At 36.4% G+C, this 25,530-nt stretch overlaps 1 protein-coding gene across 2 annotated transcripts; it reads left to right on the plus strand.

The window, feature by feature from the left end:
- The first annotated feature begins 31 nt into the window (after window positions 1–31).
- On the plus strand, window positions 32–24,366 carry Sf3b1 (splicing factor 3b subunit 1). 2 transcript variants are annotated; one of them, XM_088230226.1, is made up of 21 exons: window positions 32–185; window positions 392–669; window positions 2,135–2,261; window positions 4,091–4,170; window positions 5,502–5,696; window positions 6,320–6,518; window positions 7,618–7,886; window positions 9,247–9,436; window positions 10,544–10,812; window positions 11,341–11,544; window positions 13,914–14,112; window positions 15,077–15,235; window positions 17,122–17,414; window positions 20,283–20,441; window positions 20,629–20,817; window positions 21,035–21,217; window positions 21,312–21,490; window positions 21,896–22,141; window positions 22,405–22,617; window positions 23,028–23,244; window positions 23,596–24,366. In XM_088230226.1, the coding sequence occupies exons 1-21, from the start codon at window positions 158–160 to the stop codon at window positions 23,752–23,754; spliced, it is 4,035 nt and encodes a 1,344-aa protein (XP_088086352.1). In that variant the 5' UTR covers window positions 32–157; the 3' UTR covers window positions 23,755–24,366. The 2 variants fall into 2 exon arrangements, with proteins under 2 accessions (XP_088086352.1, XP_088086353.1); XM_088230227.1 differs by lacking the exons at window positions 32–185; window positions 392–669; window positions 2,135–2,261 and adding an exon at window positions 3,152–3,267.
- Window positions 24,367–25,530: the final 1,164 nt, after the last annotated feature.

Genomic DNA, 25,530 nt, shown 5'->3' on the forward strand with positions numbered 1-25,530 from the left:
AACAGCTAAAAAATGTTATATGGCAGATACGCCAATACGCCATCTCTGAGTTGAATTTAGAGTTTGAGGTTTGAGTTCAAGATTTTAGATTTCAGGCCAAAAATTGACGTGTCGAGCTGGTGGTGAATGGAAATTTTTGTAAATTATATTTATCATAATGGATACTATTCCAAGAACTCACGAAGGTAAATATTTCTGCTTTTATTTGTTTATTATCGGTTCTTTTTTTATAAATTAAAACGCGTATTTTGATCACGTTTTCTCTGCAACGGGGGCCATTTTGGTTATATTCGTTTATCGGCGAATAGTTTATATTTGTTGTTTTTAGCAACAACCTTTTAACTTCGCAACTTTTGACTCAAAAATTAATGCTTTCAATATTTATTTTTAGATATCGAAGCTCAAATAAAGGACATACAGTCGAAGAAAAAAGATATTGAAAATGTGAATCCCGAAACCGACCAAGGAGTCGGGTTGGGAGAGAGCGGCTACTTCGATAGAGATATTTACGACGGTTCCACAGGCGGTAAATCTCGTTACGAAGGATACGTAACGTCCATTGCGGCAAGTGACGAGATCGAGGATGAGGAATACGACACAGTTCCCTTCAACCAAAACAAGAGGTCGGGATACACCGCTCCGGCCGCGCTTTTAAACGATGTTGCACAGGTATGTTTACGCCACACGATATGCCGTTATCTATCCGAGGTTGTCACAAAATATTAGGTTGGAGAAAAATAAATTTCTTACTTTTCGCTTTATTTCAATGCTTTATAGAAAGTGTTACAACCATCTGATTTAAGTCAAAATCCGTCGTTCTGTTTGATAACTTGTTGCCGACGAGAATCCAACTTCATAATGCCCCTCTCGTAGGAGCCCTTGTCCCTATTGGCAAAAAACTCGGACAACCAATTTTCACAGGCCTCTATTGAGACCAAATTTGTACCAACAAGCGCGTTAGCCATAGACAGAAACAGGTGGTAGTCACTTGGTGCCAGGTCCGGACTATAGGGTGGATGCATAAGAACTTCTCATCCGAGCTTCTGGCGCGTCATCAAAGATGTTTGCGGCCTAGCGTTTTCCTGATGAAAGATGATTCCTCTCCTACCGCTTCGTTGGCTTTCGGCCATGATCTCTGTCGCTTGACATTGTCACCATCTGCTTCTGAAATGGGTCGATTTTGTTGCGACTCAGCAGCGATTTGCAGACGGAAATTCGGGCCATGAGGTTTTTTGCGTCACCTCGTGTGGCACCCAAACATTGAGTTTTTTTTTTAAATCCAGCCTTCTGCAAATGGTTCAAAACGGTTTTATGATCGATATTCAGCTCCTGGGCAATGCTACGACTGCTAACATGACAGTCTTTCTCGATATTTTCCATGATTTTATTGACATTTTCGACGACAGGCCTGCCGGGGCGTAGTGCATCATTCACCTCCACTACACCAGAACGAAATCGCTCAAACCACTGTTGTGCAACACGAACCGAAAGAGTATCGGTCCTGTATACATTGCAAATTTTTTTGGTCGCTTTCGACACGTTTTTCTCTTTCAGGTAGGAAAAATGTAAAATGTGGCGAATTTCTTCCTTTGAGACCCCATACTCGACACACGATAGTTCACGATTGAACCTACCAATATTGTCAATAAAGTGTTTGTAGTATACACTCACACCTTTACAACGCCGTATCATATGATCCGATGTGACCAATATTGAAAGAAATATACTTAGTTTAAAAAAAAAGGGCGCGAAATACGAAATGACTTTTTCCCCAACCCGATATTATAACTATTGGATTATGGACAAGCGACCACTGCCGTTGCATTGATAATTCATACACATTTTTCCTGCGTTCATACGAACAGTTGATTGGTCATATATGCACGCGCGGTGATTATTCTTGCTTTGGATTTGTTCACTTTAAAGAATTCTCAATTTTCCTGTGCTGTATAAATCTTTCTAACCGTTTCTTTGTTGTCTGCTCGCTCCATATGCCCAAACTATGGCAGCACCTCTTTATTGATAATTTTTGGCTCAGCCTTGCATTTTGTATATGAGTATACTCGTACATTACTTTTTTTTTTGTGTCATCTCAGATTTTTTAAGAATATAAATTTATCAATTTATTTTCTAGAGTGAGAAAGATTATGACCCTTTTGCCGATCGGAGGCGTCCCACTATCGCAGACCGCGAGGATGAATATCGCCAGAAGAGGAGAAGGATGATCATCTCTCCGGAGCGCTCCGATCCCTTCGCACAAGGTTGGCCCATTTCCCTCGCCTTATACTCCATTTAACTCTTTCGGCCGGTTTGTTAGCGAAAACCTCACTTAAAAACACTGTTTATAAATAAAAAGTAAATTAAAATTAACTACGCAGCAATCTGCACTAGCAGCCCCTGTTTAACGGAATTCGCTGTAAATAGTGTTGCAAAATGTGGTTTTCTCTTTCAGTTATTGAAAAAGTGTTTTTGTCAGTTGGGGTTACTGAATGTGGAGTAATGAGAGTCGTGTGCTAGATGCATTTGGGAATAATAGGAAGTGTTAGAATGTGCGATGAGCTTTGAAAAGTCAAGTAGCATGATAAATATTTAATGTGTCAGTTAATTTTGGTCTAATTAAAATAATTTATGATTGTTTTAGAAAAATAAAACTTTGATAGACATGTGAAAAAGATAGTATATAAAACAGGAAAACATCATTATGTTATTCCACAAATTTGCTAGAGAATATTGACGTTTTCTAAATTATCATTATGAAATTTAAAAATGTAGTTTTCTTATAGCTGTTGTCAATTTAGTATATTATTTTATACATTTCTTCCTTTAGCTTAGATCAGAAGCCAATATGAGCTGGTGAAATGGTTCGTACGAGATTAGGGGCTCTACAAAGTATAGGACAAAGTTAGTAAAGTTCATGTCTAACTTTATGTTACAAGTATATTTCATCTTTACTAATGTAAACAATTTTTTTCCTCCCCGAGAGGTTCCACAGGGTCCGGACTACGGTCGTACTGGTATGGTAATACGCTATGGAAGCCGACGGACTTTATTTTATCATTCGGAACATTGTTATATTAATTAAAAATCAAATTTCTCAAATGAAGGAAGCATTTTGATATCAGTGATCAGAAAATATTCCCGCGTGAAAGATTGAATGAAATGAACAGAAAATTATTAATTGCCCCAGCTTTTTTCTAGGTTCTTCTCTCGCCACGTGTATTTAGAAGCACAAATACTCGAGAAGTGAGGAGTGGAGCTGGACACAATGTACGTATCCTCCTAAGGCCGGCTGGCGGGAGCGCTCAGCCTCGGGACTCGGGGCCCGTCGCCTATCCGGCCGACCCCGGTCCCCTGTCTCTGCGGCCCCGCCAGCCTCTCCTCGCTAACTAGAGCCGTGAACTCCGATCTGTTAGCAACACGGGCCTTACTTCATTATTCAAAATCTCGGATCTTTTCCACTCGGGTGCTATAGGGACTAAGAGGATTTACTGCGGAAATTACTACTTGACCATGGTTTGTTCTAGAAGGTGCAACACAACTGGTAATACCTTACATATCTATGCCGGGGTAGCTTTACTTTTAAACAAATATTATTATGAATGCATCGCCCGAGATTCCTTTCTATGGTTGAATAATCTTCCATAATTATACAGTAATACTACGGTTAGACAATTTATAAAGAATTGTGTTGTGCTGAAACAAAATTCCTTTACTGATATCACAGTCTTAAACATTTCGATATCCGTCATATGTCAATTATGAACCTGCAATTGTAAAATAATACATCTTAAAGAAAATGTATTCAGTAGAAAGATCATGGGCAAAGAAGTATATGTATGTATTAAATGAAGTAAATTTGTATCTTAATTTTGTAATCGTCAATAAATTGGCAGATCACATTTTTTTATTATTCAATATTTATTTATATTTCACCTTAAATATCACACAGTGAATGTAGACTCTAAAGTGAAATTTTATTTTATCTTTAATGTTGGTTACGCAGAGATCCTCTCCCCTATGAGCCCACGTGGTCATATATAGTGAATGCAATTCCGCGATATAATCCCTCATACCCGCTGTATGTTTACAGGTGGCAAGACTCCCGATGTTGGCTCGCGCACATATACGGAGATCATGAAAGAGCAGTTCCTCAAAGGAGAAGAAACTGAGGTAAGTTACTGGACACTACATTTATACCCGGCTAAAAAAGAATACAAATCATCAAAAATTAGAACTACAACAGACTTTTATAATCATTTTAACTGAAGCTCCAAAATTTATCGCTGAATGAATTAAACAAAAAAATCCAACAAAGATGGAGAATATTTTTTAGAAGGAAATATGGAAGTCTAGGCATTTACGGGGCTTATGACTGTCATTGGCTGGATTAAGTGGCCACTTTACACACTGTGTAACATTCACCATTTTGCCCACATTTGAACATACATATTACTTCAATTCTTCCATCTGTTGGTTTTAGTAAAGTTAAAGAGCTGAAACCTTTATTGTTGCGAAGGGATTAACCTGATTGAATTATTTCACATACTAAGCAATGCCTGAAAACAATTTTCCAGTTTTTAAACTTCTAGAACTACTTGGTTTTATTACAATATTTTGGGTTTGTCCAAATGTTTGTAGACTGGATTTCACCCCCTATTAGACACAATAACAATATTGATAATGACATCATTTAGTATACTTTCTTATTTTCCCAATGTAAATAAATTATTTTTTTAACAATGTTAATACAATAATTTCAAATTCATAACTGTTTGAGAATGTAAAAAATTTAACTTAATTGTATTAAAAAATATTCTCCTGACTCATTTTCTAATTTGTCAAAAATAATAAATATCTCGCTAAGATAAGTATTCCGACATTCAGTCTTATAGTATATGCAGGTATGTACTCTAAGCAATTAATACCTAACGCGTGCGTGGGCAGATGCAAAAATGGTCAACACATATCGCACGAAAATTTTAATGATTTTCAAACCGATTTTTAAACGCCCCGAATAATTAGATGAAAACCAATACTGGAAGAAATCATACAAATATGGACCTTTTGCATTATTCGTGTGAAACGGATATAATAGATTACAGTATTGTCTCATTTTTTTTTATTTTATTAATATTTGCTTTATATTAATAAAATAAAAAAATAGCCAATATTCATCATCATCATAAGCTCGACAGCCCTGGGTGGGCTTTGGCTGCATCCAGGAGTCTCCTCCGCTCTTGCCCGTCTCCTGCCCTTCCTCTCCAGTTCCTCACTTCCAACATATATGCCTATGGGCATTGTAATATTTGCTTTATAATAGCCTATATTCATCATCATCATAAGCTCGACAGCCCTGGGTGGGCTTTGGCTGCATCCAGGAGTCTCCTCCGCTCTTGTCCGTCTCCTGCCCTTCCTCTCCAGTTCTTCACTTCCAACATATATGCCTATGGGCATTGTAATATTTGAAAATAAAAAACAATTAAAAAAAAATTGTTTATCAGCTAAGGAAGAAGATCGTCGAGAAAGCCAAAGATGGAACCCTTCGCACAGTGTCCTCTAGTAACGGGGAGTCCAAGGCGGGAGGGGCGAGCGGGCGCAAGCGCGGGCGCTGGGACCAGACTGTGGAGGAACACTTCGTGCCGGCCAAGAAGACCACCGCTGCACCCACCACGCCCACTTCCTGGGAACAAGCCGACGTAAGTTTGCGCCCTTGTACATTATCAAACAAGATAGATATTACAACCCGGAGAACATTTTTGAGGAAGTCACGGTAATATGTCTGAAAATCCTTTCTTCTCTTGTCTTGAAATAGTTTGTTTAATCGATAATATTTTTAGTATTTCCAAATAATTGTAAAACCAGTATTGTATTTTACCCCCTAGGGAGTCATCAAGACCAAGATTGATGAAAGATAGGGAACATTTTTGAAATGGGTATTATTTCCTTCTGGAAGTCTATGCATTTACAAGGCATATGACCTGTCATTGACTGGTTTCAGTCAATCAATTTATACCCTGTGTAACACTAACCATTCTTCCCTGTTTTAACATTCATCAAAACTTTGTAGCATTATTTACAAAAAAAAAACACAAAAACACAATACTTTTTAGAATTTTCTTTTTTCTATTCTTATGATTTATCTTATTAGAAAATGGGAACTAGTTGTGGTAGAGTGTGATGCCAACCTCGGACATCTTATGTTTCTATTGCAGAATATCTATATTTCTTCATTCATATGAACTATCATATAATTTACGGGCGTCGCAATACTAAACCACCCACAGGAGTTCCTAATCTTTTGATAATTCACCGTCCACAGAGAACTCCCGCAGACCACCGCTGGGACGAGACTCCGGGAGGGGGAGGGGGGCGTGGTGGAGAGACCCCGGGGGCCACGCCGGGGCAAAGCACCCGCCAGTGGGACGCCACTCCTGGCCATGCCACACCGGGCAGGGAGACCCCCGCGCAGCCGGCTAGCAGGAGGAACAGGTGGGATGAGACACCCAAAACAGAAAGAGGTGAGTTAACGCGGAAATGCATCCCCATGAATAACCCATCCCTTTCTGTGCCAAAAACATCTGCGCATTACGGTAATGTGTATTCAGTACACATGCTAAAATGAGAGATTTTAAATATAAAAAATGGAATATTCATGGGCAATCGCTTCAATCATTTATAGTTTAAGTCAAAGGCGAGAATATTTTTAATCTTATTTCTAAAGACATGAAAAAACCATTTTGAAAAAACAAAGGCCCGACAGCAATTGCGCAAATCAGGTACAGGATACTTTGCAACTGCCCTGCGTGATGCGTGTATTAGTCTCTCACACTCGCGTATATAGCATTGAGAGTGAGATGCGAGAGAACTGTGTATTCGATACTCTTATATATGTCACATTGGTTACTGGATAATGCGACAGTGACTAGTGACTACTGAACATCTACGAAAACTACCCTTCGGATATTTTTATCTGTTATGCTATCCATAGTGTTGAAGTGCTTTATCTGTTTAGTTTTTTATTGTTTACTTTTTAGCACGAACACTTTACAAATTTACTATTATGCTCAATGTTTGTTTTTGTAAATTTATTGATAATTTTAAGTTGCCAGATTTTCACTCGTCCATGCACTTTGTAGCTGCAAGACGATTAGTTATCTAGCTTCAATAGGTAAATGTTATCAACTATCAAATATCCAAATTATCATCTTATATGTTATCAACTATCAAATGTCTAGAATTCCAACCGTCCAAGCGCTCAGTAGCTGCGAGACTTGTTGTTATCTAACTTCTATTTTTATAAGTTTGTTTTTTATTTCATTTTTTAAAATATCACTAAAACTCTAAACTCCATTGTCAAACAAAAAAATAGAAATGTAAATAGGGCCTAGATTTCTTATTGTCCATGCGCTCTGTAGCTGCAAGACGTGCTGGGATATTTATTTATTGTACAGCGCCCTTGAGATGATTTTCACAAAAACGGCGCTTTATAAATTATCCAAATATAAATAAATAAATATAAATTGGTTAACTTTTGAATGTATTTGTGATTCATCTCCAATTTGTTACAAAATGCTTTTCCTATGCCCAATAACAAATAAATATCAATATTTTTTTCAGAAACACCGGGTCACAACAGTGGCTGGGCAGAAACACCTCGTACTGACCGCGGCGGCGACCTGATTCAAGAAACTCCGACTCCCGGAGCTTCCAAGAGGCGCTCTCGCTGGGACGAGACACCGTCGGCGGCCACTCCTTCCGCCACGCCGTCGCAAGCCACGCCCTCCCATGTCACGCCCTCGCACACTCCGCAGCACGCCACACCGTCACACACACCGTCCCACGCCACGCCCACGCCGCACCATACACCCATCTTCACACCCGGAGGGGTCAGTATAACTTAAATTTCCTACATTTTCACAGATATATAGATACAAATTAAATTTTTCCAGGTTATTGTGCAAAAGATATGTCATTCGCATTATTTGCCGAAGAGTTCCAATAATAAATGGTACAATTAAGCACTAGAACTAACATTAACGAACAACAGAAGAGAGAACACTCGATGATTACTATGACCGCGCTATGCCTAAATTAAATCCCAATACCAATAACCGGGGTCATAACTGGAAGCTCTATTGTCTCCAATTCAACGTCAATCCCAAGAAAACCTTCCTTTCCAGCAGGGTGGTTTCAGACTGGAATAAATTTTGATGCTTTATTGAAGGGAAAAGAACGCAGACAAAATGTAGCGCACGAGAAATAGGAGCACCATCAAAGACTCTATTTATTTATTTAATAAACGCCCAGAGGGCTCTTACGATATTTGGTTAAGAATTTCGTAAAGTATTATAGTAATTGACACAAAATATAATCATAATTATTTAAGTAATATGTTAATTATAAAAAATAAAAAGAAAATAATCAAAGATGAATGTAAATCAAAAAGGGGAGAATTGAGAGGATGGCCATTCAATGGAAAGGATAGCTTATTTAATAGCAGCAGGAGTGTTGTGGTGCAAGTTCAACAGCTCAGCATAATTATCAGCTGTTCTGTGGATGCTCTCTAGGGGAGGGGAGAATGCTGGGTGAAGTTTGTCCTATTGTACTCACACTGGAACATGTGTTGGAATCTGGTGGTCCTTGTGGGTACACGAAAGTTTATCAGGCTATTATATGATAATTTGCATCAGTATTGTTATTTACAATTGCATTTATTCATGGAGGTAAAACAACCATAAATATTTATTACACATAATTCAATATCTTGATTAGCTAATTCACTTACTTTTATACATAACACTTAGATACCAGTTTGATAATTTATTTATTTATTTATTTTTGCACCACAACAGGCCAGGAGGCCCAATTACAGTGGTGAATTACATCACAGAACACCCAGGCTTGAGAAAAATCACATTTTTATTTTCCGTGTTCTCACCGGGAATCGAACCCGGAACCTTCCGTGCATGAGTCAAGCGTCTTGACCACTACACCACGGAGGCCGCCAAATAATGTCACGAAAGCAATGAAACCAGCTATAAGGTCACAAAATTATGTCAATTGAAGTAATACTCATCTACTCTTCACTTAAAATTGATTAATAAAATTTCAAATAAACTTGCGACATCAAGAAGCAAAATAAAATAAGAATTTTTAATTTTTCCTAAAAAACTTTCAGTTGTTCGCTATTTATTAAGCTTATTGTGCAAAGTTTCAGCCTAATCTCACATTGGAATAAAATTTCAGTCGACTCCCGTGGGCCTGAAGGCCATGGGGCTCGCCACCCCCACCCCGGGCCACCTGGCCGCCATGACTCCCGAGCAGCTGCAGGCCTACCGCTGGGAGAAGGAGATCGACGAGAGGAACCGCCCGTACACGGACGACGAGCTGGAGACCATGTTCCCTCCCGGGTACAAGGTGCTGCCCCCGCCCGCAGGTACGCAAACCAGAACTCCCGCTCTGCTCTCAGTCGTATATAACATAAGATTTTACTTGACAAAACTTGATCAATGGTGAAAAATCACTTATGTTGAAAGCAGTCAAAACTGAAAAAATGCATTTATTATGTTATTTATTCAATTTTACAGTAGTTTACACAATATTATAAAAATATATTTTTACGTGTTGTAATTTAAAAAAACAAGATGTTTTTTTAAATACAATTTAACAAAGAAGCTTTAACTTTCATTTGAATTTTGATTTGTTTTTCTCCATATGTGTATAACTTTTTCTATTTTTTTTTACTGATTTTCAAAAATGTATTTTCTGTTTTTTAAATAAGAGTCTGATCTTTTTCTCAGTCCTGTTTGTTCCTGGTATCACGAAGATGTTTATTTTGATTTTAATCATTTTTTCCCAAAATTCCGTGTTTTGTTTAGAATTTATTATTCTAATTCAAATTAAAAGTCGAAAAACTACTTTAAAACGGATCAATATATGCGGAAGAGGGAGGACTTGATAGTCGTCCATATAAGTGATTATGGGCAGCTAATTATTATATTTGACTATCGATAATAATGTTTTATGGTAGTTATATTTATGGGAAAATAAATAAAAAAATTGTTATTTATTATAAATTACTGTCACCGTTTATATCTTCCTCCAAAAATAGCTTGACCAGGCCGTTCCCAGTGAACTGCAGTGAACAAAAAAACTAGCAGATTACTTCAGCTTATTTCTACATACAAATTGTATGATGTATTTAAATTCTTAAAATCCAGTTGCTGTTATATCTTCTCGAAGTAAGCTTGCAGATTACATATATTATTATTCAAACTGAAATAAATTGCCAAGCCTAGTCGCCCATACCATTTCGGTCAGTCAGTTCAAAAACCGTTTGGATACTTTTTTGAAGGTAGATGAATGCAGACATAAATCTGTACACGAGATATAGGCTCGCCCACCAGAGGCTGCCTGCCTGCCTATAACTAATAATAATATTTAAAAAATATTATATTCTTTCTACACAGCCAAATTACTGCCATAAATTTAATAGATAATGATTATGTCAGACGATATCAATTAGACTGATTGATATGTCCAGGTTATATTCCCATCCGTACTCCGGCACGCAAGCTGACAGCCACCCCCACCCCGGGGGCCAACACTCCGCTGGGCTTCTTCCTGCAGCAGGAGGAGGCGGGGTCGGCGTCGCGCCTCCTGGACGCACAGCCGCGCCTCCCCAACCTGCCTTTTATGAAACCCGAGGATGCGCAGTACTTTGATAAGCTGCTCACTGACGTGGATGAAGAATCCCTGCCCCCCGAAGAGCAGAAGGAGAGAAAGATTATGAAACTGCTGCTTAAGATCAAGGTTAAAAAAAATTTATGCACTAATTTTTTATTTTAAAAAATCCCAAAAAATAAAGAAATCACTTTGTTTTAAAATAGCAGTAACAAAATGGATAGTCATTACAAATTTTCCAAAGGATTGGACTGAATGTAAATTTAACACTATTCAAATATAAAAATCTCTTGAAACAATAATTAGAAAATGTCACCTCACTGCATTTATAATTATTGTAAATACATTTTTTTATTAAATTAATATTCACATATCTAGCGCAAAGTTTCAAAGCTATACAAGATTTTATTATAATGAATAACCACAAAGTTAATGCTTCAAATATAAAATTAGTAAAAAAATAAATGAAGTTAATTCCATTGCATCTGTATGACATTCATCAATAGATATTTATTAAAAATGACGGAACAAATGGGGTTAACAGTGTAAGTCCCTCTCCAACCACAAGAACTTGCCTCTGCAGTGTAAACCAAACACATCTAACGTCTGTGTAAACTTAAATAAAAATTTTAAGAAATAAGTATAATTTTCTTGCAGAACGGTACTCCTCCCATGTGTAAGGCGGCGCTGCGACAGATAACAGACAAGGCTCGCGAGTTCGGGGCCGGACCACTCTTCAACCAAATCCTCCCTCTGCTCATGAGCCCTACACTAGAGGACCAGGAAAGACATCTTCTCGTCAAGGTCATCGACAGGATTTTATACAAGTTGGACGATCTGGTTCGCCCATATGTTCACAAGGTACAACTTCACTATGCAATAAAAAAGATAACAAAATCAATTTAACCATCTTTAATCTTTTTTTTTTTCTTTTAAAATTAGTCTGAAAAAGGGTACATATTAAAATTTAAAAATCAAATACCTTACTTCTGTATTCGACCAATATTGAATATTTTAATAATTTGGCTGTCACCAGAGCGTGTATTATATTTTTCTCAGCCCAAACTGCCCCCCTTCTGTCAGAACACTTTCTGATTTGGACACATATTTTTTGTTCACAAAATGATTATTGGTTATACCTCAAAAGAGTTGACTAAAAGGGGTTTTTCTAATCAATGTGAACACGGATATAAAACAAGAAATAAAAATGAAGTAAGGCTGCCATTTCGTAAGAAGACAAACACGTAGAACTCGTTGATGCACCGAGCTGTACATTTATATTATAAGGAAATACCATTAGAAATAAGAGGGCAAAAAAATATTATTTCATTTAAATGTGAGTTAAAAAAACATGTGTTTAGCAGATAAGTTAGCTTTTAAACAGTAATCTCATTCGAGTTGGCTTCTTAGAAGTGTACGTATATTGTTTAGAAATGGTAATAATTAGTATATCTATATATATAAAAGGCAATGTTCGAATGGTTCTCCTCTATGGACTCGATAACTACCGGACCGATTTACGTGCAATTTTCAGATAAATGTACATCTTTGCTGCGAGAAGGTTTAAAGCTCATAAAATCTTCAATTTATTATGTACAAAAAAGTTAGGAGCGTAAATGTTTTTTTTTATTCATCACCAGTTTCGCACAGCATCTGCAAGACAGAGACAGGAAAACAATGTTCCAACACCTATATATCAAAATTCTCTGTCCTCACAATTATTTATTTATTTATTTATTGATTTACACGCCCAATGGGCTTTTACATATTTTAGAAATTACATTTAAGTGCAGCAGTGAAACATAAGTATGTAAATTTGGTAAAAATAAAAGATAACATAAGAAAAGCTAAAAGATACAATAATAAGTAAAAATCAGGAAATGTACCAACATAGGTATATGGTACATAGAAAAATATTTAAAAAATTTACATATGAAAACATACACGCATACATATACATACATATAAGTTTATACATTATTAAAGAGATACATGAGAAAAAGAAATAGTAAAAAAAGAAAAATATTAAGAAATTTTACATAAATTAATTTATAACCTTTTGAATACTTAACCTATATTTATATAAAGACAGACAAAATATATCAACTTCACCATACTCGTTACCTAGCCGGTGTAGTCTAGGTATTGGTGAATTGTAATAATAATTGTGACTGCCAGGAGATTCAAAGAATAACGTTAGCTGCCGAGTATTTCGAAGAGGTACTTTCAAGCTGATAACACTAGTTAATTCCGGGACGTCCAATACGCCATTCGCTATTTTATATAAATTTAATAAGTCATTTATAATTCTTCTTTTACATAGAGTTGACATATTTAGTGTACATAATAAATTATCATAATCAATATTTTCAGCGGGTATATTAAGTTTGTAATTGATGAATCTAAGGAATTTACGTTGTACTCTTTCTAACTTTAAAATATGAACATTGTAATAAGGTGACCAAATTGTTGAATTGAATTCTAAATTACTTCTAACCAAGGCAGTAAATAGCTAATTTGGACTAAATACAGTTATTGAAATCAAACTTTCAATTGTGTTCATTTAATCTATTTAGCAAGTTCTCAAATCTAGCAATAGCAAAGCATTGCCAGGTTCAGCTCGTGTTTTAATGATAATTAGATTTAAGTTAATATTAGGACATTCAATTATTATGTTTGTACTAAAAAAAAAAAACAGAACTTCCTTCAAAGCGCAGAGCAGCCCTTTCACGACATTATGTAGTTTAAGAAAAGTTTGCTCTGTAAGAGCTGATATGGAATGGCCAGTAGAGAGGTGACACTGGCTTGGTTTTTCCCAATCGGATTTGGCTCTCCCGGTCTACTAACAAGCTAATGAACTAACATAACCTATCACCGAAATTAGATTGACAGTGACATATAATAGACTGACGTGCACTGATGGTGATAGGGGCATTAAAAGCAGTAAATGCCGATCTAGACAATGAAATACAGGTAAACGTCATTTTGCGCCGGTTCGATTTACGCCGATTTACAATTACGCCGGTTGGTGCCGGCGTGCGTTTCCCCAGTTCAGCAAGAACAAAGAATATCTAAAAATGAAACTATTTCATATGTACTGGTAACGATCTCTATTTTAGTGATTTATTAAATATAGAAAGACTTGCTCCAAAAAGATCCAGATCCTGTCTCCAGTTTACAATACGATACAATCGGGACATCGGTTTTAAATACTCTTATTCTATGTTCAGATTCTGGTGGTAATAGAACCACTGCTGATTGACGAGGACTACCACGCCCGAGTGGAGGGTCGCGAGATCATCAGTAACCTGGCCAAGGCTGCTGGGCTCGCCACGATGATCTCCACCATGAGGCCCGATATTGACAACATTGATGAGTACGTCAGAAACACCACTGCAAGGGCCTTTGCTGTTGTCGCATCTGCTCTTGGTAGGTCTCGTCTACTGCTTTTCCACATAATAAAATATCATCATCACTATGATTTTTTTAAAGTTTTGTAATTTTGAAAACCCACGAAGTCACGAGTTCGAGTCTGAGTTTTTCTGACATTTAAAAGTAGAACCCTGCACAATTCTAAAAACAAGGCTACCCTGGAGTTTCGTTTGCCACAACAACACAACAATTCTATAATTGATTGGTTATTGTAATGTTTTGGTGTTCACATGTGTTAACGAAAAGGCGGACTGTAATGGAAAAACGAATTTCATTCAGTTTTGTGATAAGTTGGGAATATTTGAAGAAAGGATAGGAACATCGAATGGATACCTACCTTTGATATGATGTGAATGTTCTTCAATTTTGGGCACTGGATGATGAAATGTAACGATGTTTACGACGCGCGACGAATTCAAGAACTTTTTATATTTTGAGAAACTTTGGGGTATTTTATTTTATTTATTAAGGAAAAACAACAGTTGTTATATAAGAATACAAAATATAAAAAATAGTACATACATCCAGTTAAAGTTTTTTACAAATATACTGAGAGAACATGTTACACAGTAAAGAGAAAAATAATATATTATATAAGACATGAGAAAAAAAAGAGTATAATTAAATGCTCTAATTTTTACCACGTGTCAAAACATTTTTTTACATCCAATTTCTCGTAACACTGAACTTCCTCATTACAGTGGTGAATTGCGACACAGCACCCGGGGTTGAGAAAATTCACATTTAATTTTTGTCATCTCACTGGGAATCGAACCCAGCACCCTCAACCATAGCAATTGCACAATGGAGGCTGCCTTCAATACGGGGGGCCGCCGTTGATACACAAGTTATATGCACCTACTATAATCTTATGTGATCACTATGAATTTGCCTTTTGAATGCATAATTTTTCTCATTATTTTTTTTTGTGTTTCTATTCTGAATATAAAATGTGTTACAGGTATTCCTTCCCTGCTTCCTTTCCTGAAGGCCGTGTGTCGCTCCAAGAAGTCGTGGCAAGCTCGTCACACCGGTATCAAGATTGTACAACAGATTGCCATCCTCATGGGTTGTGCTATCTTGCCACATCTCAAGAGCTTAGTGGAGATTATTGAACACGGTATGTAACATTTGATTTTAGCTTGTACAAACGCCAATTAGAATAGTCGATGATAAAAATTGACACATTGAACTCTGGAACAAGAGACTTGTTATAGTTAGATAAACTAGAGATTTTTTTAAATATTGTTTTTTTTCAGAATTAGATTAGGGTGTAGTGATTAGTATAATATTTTTAAAAATGGCCACATACAGTTTTTATAATAATAATTTGGTTAGAACCAAACAAAGATTAGAGCACGGCTATCGGCAGCAAACAAATGTTATGGCTTGTTTTAACATCTGGGATCCGAATTGCTCTCTATAAAAACTAAGACCTTTGCATATGGTGTCGAATACTGGGTTATGACCAAAACATATGAAAACGTGGTATTAGTATTTGAAAGAAAAATATTAAGGAAGATATTTGGTTATATCAACCAAAACAGAGTGTGAAGGAGACGGTTTTATCATGAATTATGGCTAACCCAGCATTGCGCAATTCATAAAAATATGAAGATTACAATGGTTGAGCCATGTTTATACCGCTCCGGAAGGCAGACCAAAATTAAGATGGCTGGATTATGTGGAAAGTGACATTAGAGCAATTGGCCTGGCAAACTGGAGAAGAGCCGCAGCGAGGAAACGAGACAGATTCTGGAGGAGGTCAGGGCCCACAGCGGGCTGTAGCGCCACTGATGATGATAGAACCAAACGAATAGCTTCTAAACTTTTCCAGAAAAACATGCATCCGCTATGAAAGTTTAAGAAATTCAATTATAGTTAAATTTTTACTATTCCTTCATGATCGTAGGACAACGACGTAAGTCCTCTTCAACTTTACATGAGTGGTCAAAAATAGTTTTAATTGACGCTTTATGTCGCAACTCGATACTTCCAAAAGTGTATCCTTTAGTACTTGGGTTAGTTATATATATACTGGGCGACTGGAACTGAACCCGCCATAGCAAATTCACATATAGAGGAGGTCATTTGGTAATTATTGGACCTTACTTTCCTTAGCTAAAGTATTATAGTTTGGGAGATATGTCAATTTTTATACTTTATTGAGATTTTTTAAAAATTTGACCTTCAAGCATTCGAAACTTTATTTTTTTAACTAGGGTTAAAAAATAAGATATTATGCTTAAAAAAAAAAAGTGACGAACAAGAGAACTAACTTAGAGTAGAATAAATTATTGAAACACCGCAGTTTTTTTTTTTATTTCAGGTTGAATTTGATCGTAAAGTTTTTTTTAAAGTGTTGTCTTATTTTTTAACCCACTAGGGTTATTACCCCAAACTATTGGGGGAAATTCCGATGTATTTTAATCACAAATGTTTATGACTACCAACAAATAATAAAAAAAATACTAAAATAATGAAAAAACTTCTGTTCTGAATGCTAGAAGGTAAAATTTTGGAAAAATCTCAATAAAGTATAAAAATTTACATATCTCCCAAACTAAAAAAACTTTAGCAAGGGAAAGTAATATTCAATAATTAGCAAATGACCTCCTCTATGTGCGAATTTGCTATGGCGGGTTATGTTCCAGTCACCTATATATTTTTTTATACTTGGAATAAAAAGCCTTTATAATATCACAATGATTTACTGGTTAATTTTAGATTACTATTTTACATAATATATTTATAATTGTAGAATTATACAGTAAGCATTATGACCAAGCATATATTTTTTAATTTTTTTTTTAGTATTTGGCAACAACTAAAAACAACATGTTTATTTAAAAACTCAGTGACACAGTTTAAATCAATTTTCTCTTATATTTTTTATGTATGTCACTTGATACAATTAGTTTATAATTTATTCCTCATTAGGAAATTCCAAAATCACATATAGAAAAATATATCAGATTCTAAATAATGGCAATTTGCGGTATCCAGGTTTGGTGGACGAGCAGCAGAAAGTGCGCACCATCACAGCCCTGGCAAGCGCGGCGCTGGCGGAGGCGGCCACCCCGTACGGTATCGAGTCCTTCGACTCTGTGCTCAAGCCGCTGTGGAAGGGCATCCGCACGCACCGCGGTAAGGGGCTCGCCGCCTTCCTCAAGGCCATCGGCAATCTCATCCCGCTCATGGACGCCGAGTATGCCAACTACTACACCCGTGAGGTCATGCTCATCCTCATCCGAGAGTTTCAGTCTCCCGACGAGGAGATGAAGAAGATTGTACTTAAGGTAACTTGTTTGACTACTTAGAAATCTTATTCAATTTGTTTGGTTTATAAAATCACTCATCAAACTTAGCCTTGAGGGTATTTTTTAATTTTGCATGAATCTTGCTATTTTTTATAATAATAATAATATTTTTTTATTGTGGTATAATTCCATTTTATATATTCTTAAGGTATCCAAAAAAACACTGGATTAAATTTATATGATTAAACTGGAGTTTATAGTTTGATAATGTCCTTATAATGTCCTATGAACAACTGTGGGTGGCTTCAGCCAGACGACAGAATTTGATCCAGGATACAGCTCTACCTAATGTAGGGAGTACCGCTTTACCCACCGTTAAACTACTGGGAGTTTTACTCAATTCTGACCTATCTCTTGACGCTCAAATTAGTAGAACGATAAGTTCATGCTTCTACCAGCTGAGACAAATTAAATGCATACGCAAAAATTTGCCGGTTGATGCCGCCCGTCAATTAATAAATGCGTTTGTAGTGTCTAGAGTCGATTATTGTAATGGTATCTATGCAGGTCTACCAATGAACAAAATGACTCGCCTACAATCTGTATTGAATGCTGCAGCGAGACTTATTTTCGGAATATCTAAGTTCAGTCATACCACTCCACTACTTCGGGAACTACACTGGCTACGTTTTCCACAGAGGGTCGAATACAAACTCTGTTGGCTTATGTATAAGTCACTGCACAACTCGGCTCCGGAATATCTAAGGGAACTATGCATTCCAGATGAACTAGCTGACAGGCGTCTCACGCTTAGATCAGCTACGTCTACGGCGAGAGGAAAAGTTATTATACCTCTACGCAAACAGCGCACTAAATTTGGTGAGCGCGCATTTGCGGTCGCAGGCCCTATGGCATGGAATGCTCTCCCAGCAGAGGTGCGAGGCTGTGAAAGTGAAGTGATGTTTCGGAAAAAACTTAAAACCCACTTGTTCTCTAAATCATTTGAATAAATCCGTAGCACGTGACAACAAAATAAATTATTTTAATTAAATTACAAATTTAAAAGCTTCAATTAAATTAACTTAACAATAGAATCACCATGTAAAGCGCCCTTGAGGTATTATATTAAATGGCGCTATATAAGTTATCCACAATAAATAAATAAGACGAAACGCATCACATCACTTTTGTGTATTAATAAATAAATGTAGAATCAGTGAAATTTTATTTTGAATATCTTACTGATCTCTCAAATATGTTACACAGTCTGTAAAGTGGCCAATGACAGGTCATAAACCCTGTAAATGTCTAGATTTCCATATTCCCTTTTCAAAAGTGTTTTCCCTCTCTGTTACAACAAATTTATTTATCTTTATATATATATAATTCCTCTGTACGTGTGATGTCACCGTACTCCTCCTAAACGTCTTAACCGATTTATGTGTGGTTTTCAGATAAATATAGATCTTTGCGCTGTGCGTGTTCGTAGATATTAAAATCGTCAATCGAATATGTAAAAAAGAAGTTAGGAGCATAAATGTTTTATTCATCGATCCACCAGGGTTGCATTCGAAGAGAATGCATTTGCAAAACAGTCCTTTCCAACAATGGAAACATATTTTCTTATACAGGTACAAATGAAATAAAATATAACAAAATAAAATTAAAGCTAGGACAAAAAAAAAAAAACTACCTGAAGACAAGATCTGGTCTATCTTAGTTCTTTCTTTTGGTTTCGAATTAAATATCAAGGTCACGTCCAAACCCGGCTGGCGGTTAAAGAATGACTAATTCATGTAGGGCATGAGTTGAGTGTCATAATTTTAGAAGGCTCAGGGTAAAACGCGGTCTGACTTTTCTTCATCAACACGTATTCCCGTATTTTCTCTATAGATTATGGCACTAGAGTAGTGATTTTTGCATGATTTTAATTTGAGCACGACGAGGCCTTTTAGCCTATCACATGAGGAGATAAAACGAAAAACTAACCCTTTTTAAGAACAATATTTTGAGTTTGTCCAAATTTTTGTAGACAAGGACTGGATTCAACTCTATAGGGAGCTGTTAATATTAACATATTGCAACAGAGATGAAGAACGTAAAATATAAGGTAATATAGAAGTCTAGACATCTACAGGGCTTATGACCTTTCATTGACTGGTTTAAGTGGCCACTTTACACACTGTTGTACACATTCACCATTCCGCCCATGTTTAATCATCTATATTCCTTCGATTCTTTCATATGTGGTGAATGTTACACAGTTACACAGAATTATAATTCCTCTTATTCTACAGCATAGGCACAGCAACACAAATAAAGGTATTCAATTAAGCAATGTGTTTTCTCGGTAAATGCATAGTTTCTAGACTGTTTTTATTTACTCTTTTAATAATTAATACCAGACAAAGCCTCAGTGAAGCGTGGCCGGGTTCAGCTAGTAATTTAATAATTTGGAAAGAAGATTGTTTAAACAGTTATCATAAAAGTGTGAAACAGTTTTGCCGCGATGTAAATGACAGTTGAAATTCAGTGGTACCATACAAAAAAAATGATACCACATAAAATTTATACCCAATATTTGGGGAAAAAATAATTGTACGCATTTTATGCATATTCACATTTTTATTTTCATATTCACATTGTTAAGTACCTACATTCAATTATATAAACATGTTTTTTTTAAAATTCAATAAAAAAAACACATTGTGGTATTGATTGAAAAAATATCAATTATTTTTAATGAAATCATAGGTAAATATTATGACCGTTTAAACCATTTTTATGCAGTTTTTCATATCCTCACTTTAGCGTTTTACTGCATATAACATTTATTTTCATTGCGAATAATATTTATTGTTGCTATATGTATTTTGTACCTAACTTACATTTAACTTTCTCCTTTAGATTGTGAAACAATGCTGCGCCACCGACGGTGTGGAGTCTCAGTACATCATGGATGAAATCTTACCGCACTTCTTCAAGCATTTCTGGAACCACCGCATGGCACTGGACCGCAGAAACTATCGACAGCTTGTCGATACCACAGTGGAAATTGCCAATAAGGTTAGACTCGATTATTGTATATTTCATGTCTATATGCCATAGCATCACATTTTGCCAAAATTTTCTGTCGCAACCAACTGCCATAGATAAAACCCTATTTGAAGGAGGCCTGACTGAATACCGACTGCGGCTAAATTATGATACTACATGATAAAATATTTCATACTTTCCTGTGACTTTCTTCCAGGTCGGAGCCAGTGAAATCATCAACCGCGTTGTAGATGACTTAAAAGACGAAAATGAACAATACCGTAAAATGGTCATGGAGTCCATCGAGAAGATTATGGGGAATTTGGGTGCGGCCGATATTGATAGCAGGCTAGAGGAACAACTCATTGACGGGATTCTCTACGCCTTTCAGGAACAAACAACTGAGGCAAGTTTTCCTTTGCAAATAGAGATCTTGAATCGGCGTAGCACTCATTCTTTTTAACTTGTGATAAGTATAATTAAATTAGTTATATTGCTAAGCAATTTATATGTTTTTCTGATTAAATGAAGCGGGTACCGATACCAGCTAACTGATGATATTTCTTAGTAGATACAATTATCCTGCAAATCAAACAAATCTCAGATTATCTGTCTCTTTTCAGGATGTTGTAATGTTGAGCGGATTCGGTACAATAGTAAACCAATTGGGGAAAAGAGTTAAACCGTATTTGCCTCAGATTTGCGGTACCATTTTGTGGAGGCTCAACAACAAGTCAGCCAAAGTTCGCCAACAGGCGGCCGATCTCATAGCGAGAATAGCTCTAGTCATGAAGACGTGTCAGGAGGTCAGTAAAATATTCTTACCCTCTCTCTTATTATTTATATGTATATATTCATCACGTCACTTTATCTCTACTGTTGTTTTTTTTTCCATTTCAGGAAAAACTAATGGGACATTTAGGTGTTGTGTTATACGAATATCTGGGTGAAGAATATCCTGAAGTATTAGGATCCATATTAGGAGCCCTTAAGGCAATCGTAAACGTTATTGGAATGACTAAAATGACTCCACCAATTAAAGACCTTTTGCCCAGATTGACACCCATATTGAAGAACAGGTAAGATCAGTTTATTTTTACATTCCTCAAAATTTTTTTTCACACTTTTCGCTGAAATGAAATCTCGTTTATCTTCATGCATTCTGGTACATTTCCTCAATTAACGATTTTTTTAAACTTGTTTCGTCACCTTGGTTTTACATAAAAAAAACTTTTCAAAATCATTAAAACTATACTGTGTTTAAAATAGATTTTATTAAATGTAATTACATGTATTTTATCTGTAATTTCCCTACTTTAACCTTTTTCTCGGTTGTACACTTTTTATGTTGCTTTTTTAAAAAACGAGGCGGTTTTACAGTAATTTATTTTCAAATATTTTTTACATTGTTCTATTTATCTAGTTGATCATGAGCTCTTTAAAGCCCAATCCCAAATCTGATTGTGTAATCATTAACTTTGCAGGCACGAAAAGGTACAAGAGAACTGCATAGACTTGGTCGGGCGTATCGCCGACAGAGGACCAGAATACGTGTCCGCTCGCGAGTGGATGCGGATCTGCTTCGAGCTCCTGGAACTCCTAAAGGCGCACAAGAAGGCCATCCGCCGAGCCACCGTCAACACATTCGGGTATATCGCCAAAGCTATCGGGCCACACGACGTCCTCGCCACGCTCCTTAACAATCTCAAGGTGCAGGAGAGACAAAACAGGTGCATATTAATATAATATTGACTTATGGGTATATTTCTCATTGCCAAGGCAGAATGAAGAACAGATATTTGTGTGAAATGAACCAGAACTTTAGCAATGGAGATGGAGAACCTTTTTGAGAAGGGAATTTAGAAGTCTAGAGTCTACAGGGCTTGTCGCTTGAGGGCTAAATATTTTACTACCCTTTTTTTAAATAAAAAAGATATCGATACTTATGAATTTTCTTTTTTTGGTTTGACGCTGATTATTGAATAAATTTCAGAGTGTGTTCTACGGTAGCCATAGCTATTGTAGCCGAGACCTGCTCCCCCTTCACCGTACTGCCAGCCCTCATGACGGAGTACCGAGTCCCGGAGCTGAACGTGCAGAATGGGGTGCTAAAGTCTCTTTCCTTCCTGTTCGAGTACATAGGGGAGATGGGAAAAGATTACATATACGCAGTCAGCCCGCTACTCGAGGACGCGCTCATGGACAGGTAATATTTTGTTGTGTTGCTTATTTGGTATCTAAAGGGCCGTACTTTACGGAGCAAAAAACTGAAATTGGTCAGAAATGTAAACAAAGTTCTGAGCAAGAAACTAATTTCCAAATTTATACTTCTCGTATAAAGCGACTCAAAATCTGGGCGCAATAAGTAATACGGATGTGCGTTATGCGCACTATATTGAGTGTATGTGCTGTAATGCAGATACTGAAACAAAATTCTTAATAAATTCATCCATAAATTGTAAAGGCAGCCTTCTTTTACTTTTGTGACCAGTTTTATGATCCGTAGAAAACGGCTTCAGGATACATTGCGTAAATGGTTTTATTTGACTTTGTTGATTGCAACCGATGGTAGCATGCTTGATATGCAGCTAACACCGAGTGACATGTTGTCCACAGGGACCTGGTACACAGACAGACAGCGTGCGCAGCCATCAAGCACATGGCCCTCGGAGTGTTCGGCTTCGGCTGCGAGGACGCTCTCATCCACCTCTTGAACCACGTGTGGCCGAACATCTTCGAGACCTCACCGCATTTGGTGCAAGCCTTTATGGACGCCATTGAAGGGCTTCGTGTGGCCCTCGGACCTATCAAAATTCTGCAGTACACATTACAGGTATGCTGATACTGAACATCTTGATATTATATTCTCCAATAATTTCCATAATTTAATAAAAAGATGGAATAATAAAGTAGCAAAATTGATCATATTGAAATGGGTAATTTGGTATGTTATAAAGAAAATACACACATTGCTTATTTTTATTTCTTTTGGGAATAAATAATCTTCTTTTTACCCTTATCTGCACCTAATGATGCTCAAGTCTCCGCATTTGTTCATCGGTTGCAGCGTTTCTATACTTACCTCGAGGGCGCTTCATAGTGGAGGTTCGATAGTGAATCGTCGCTGTATTTCCACATATGGTTTGCATTAGTAACAATCTTAATGCCAGTTTATTCTCAACAGGGACTGTTCCACCCGGCGAGAAAAGTGCGCGACGTGTACTGGAAGATCTACAACACTCTGTACATCGGGGGACAGGACGCCCTGGTAGCGGGATACCCGCGCATACAGAACGACCCCAACAATCACTTTGCCAGATACCAACTCGACTACGTGCTATAACAAGCACCCGTTCTGCTTATTATTAAGCTGTGAACAATGCGCATCCCCAGAAGTACACTGTGGTATGGTCTCAATCGGCTGTTTTGCAAGAGAGCAAAACAGCTGAAACAGACTTTTTAAAAAATATATATGCTCGTAACTTGATGTCAGTTGTCTTTTTTTGTAGTATTTGCTCGTTTGACTGTTAAAATATGAGAACACTGTATAATCATAATTACTGCAGTGTTCTTCTCGATATTTTACTCAATTGATTTCAAAGAATGCTGAAGTTTGTGGTAAATATACCCACGAGTGTTCTCCTTAGAGAAAAAAAGTGGTTAACTGCATTCATAACTCAAAACAAATAAATTTAGACTGATGACAGTGTACGTCTGGGGGTGCGAATAGACTCCTATGGACTTAATGTGTGTATATATATTCCTAATTTAATTTAGTTCCATATTGAAAACCTCATGTAATTACTTATTACGATTTCCTTAAAAATGAAAGAACTGGCTGATGCATTGATGGATCCATTTTCCGGTAGAAAATAAAATGGAAAAGTTATGATGAAACTGTTAATTAAGAGTAATTTAAAGTTTTCTTTGAATTTGAATAAACATTTTAACTTTATTGTGACTTTTATTTTGATGTCCTTCAATCTAGTAAAGTTTTTAATAGAATCAGGCTTTACTTTTATCAACTCGGTATTTTTTTTTTATAAATAAAGAAATAATAAATTAAAATAAAGAGACAATTTACAGGATCCGTATCTCTACTAAGGGATCAGTTGATTTTTTAAAGTGACATTTAGTTTTCATAATCACCTATGTATGATTCTTTTAAAATGTTGATATGTAAGTGATTTTGCATACGTAAAAGTCAATGCGTGAATTGGTGTGTAAGCTATCGTTTTGTAAAAATATATTTTTAATAATCTGCAGAACGAGTTGATTGCAATTTGTGAGAGTTTGTAAGAAATAACACTAAAAAAATATTTTATTATAATAAATAACCGCAAAGTTAGTGCTTCAAATATAAAATTTATAAATAAAACTATTATTTGTCAATTGGAACATACCTATATATATTTACTTATTCCTCTACAAAGAAAAGAAACAAAACTCATCTAAATTAATTATTACTATTAAAAATTAGTTCTGCCCCCCACCCCCTCGGGCCACAATGGTGTACTAACTAGAGATGGGCATTTTGGTTTTTATAAGATTAGCAGTAACAGTTTAAGCTTTAAGCCCAAATTAAGCTGTTTCATGAAGACATTAAAAAAAATAACAGTTTAGTGCAGTGCGCATTTATTCTTATTATTTTTCCTGAACATACTTTTTAAGTGTTGATGATGGCACTTCACACCGATTAGATGCTGCCATGTATTACATGTCTCCACTTATGACTGCATCAGCAGCTTGGTTAATACCATCCGTAGACCAGGACTGCCGGCTAGTATTTCTTTTATATGTTCGCACAATCTGCAGTTGAAAAAGTAATAGTGAGTCATTGAAAGCGTAACAAACTCATATTCGCATTTATAATATTAGTTAGAACTTGGGATACCTGCAAATATATAAGGGGCGGAACGAGGTACCACCCCATTATTATGCCCCAAGAGTGGCGCTCTTTAAAACATGAGAATTATGGCCGTTATAATTGTTGGCTTTGAGTTATCACTAGAAATAAACGGTGTATACATCATTGTATAACAGAGCAAACATTAAAACTTGCAAGCTTTTTCTCAGACGTTCGATGAATTCCAAGCTAAATGCACTCTTAATACTGGTA

The sequence above is a fragment of the Micrasema longulum genome, unplaced genomic scaffold (assembly GCF_059751315.1).
Source record: "Micrasema longulum isolate JH-2025_06_02 unplaced genomic scaffold, ASM5975131v1 h1tg000740l, whole genome shotgun sequence".
Taxonomy (NCBI): Eukaryota; Metazoa; Arthropoda; class Insecta; order Trichoptera; family Brachycentridae; genus Micrasema; species Micrasema longulum.

What these genes read in the sequence shown, in the direction of transcription:
- Sf3b1 (XM_088230226.1), top strand. Translation starts at nt 158, where the DNA reads ATGGATACTATTCCAAGAACTCACGAAG. An exon ending in GACACCCAAAACAGAAAGAG is followed by an intron (nt 6,519 to 7,617) that starts GTGAGTTAACGC and finishes TATTTTTTTCAG; the next exon opens with AAACACCGGGTCACAACAGT. An exon ending in GGTGCTGCCCCCGCCCGCAG is followed by an intron (nt 9,437 to 10,543) that starts GTACGCAAACCA and finishes TGATATGTCCAG; the next exon opens with GTTATATTCCCATCCGTACT.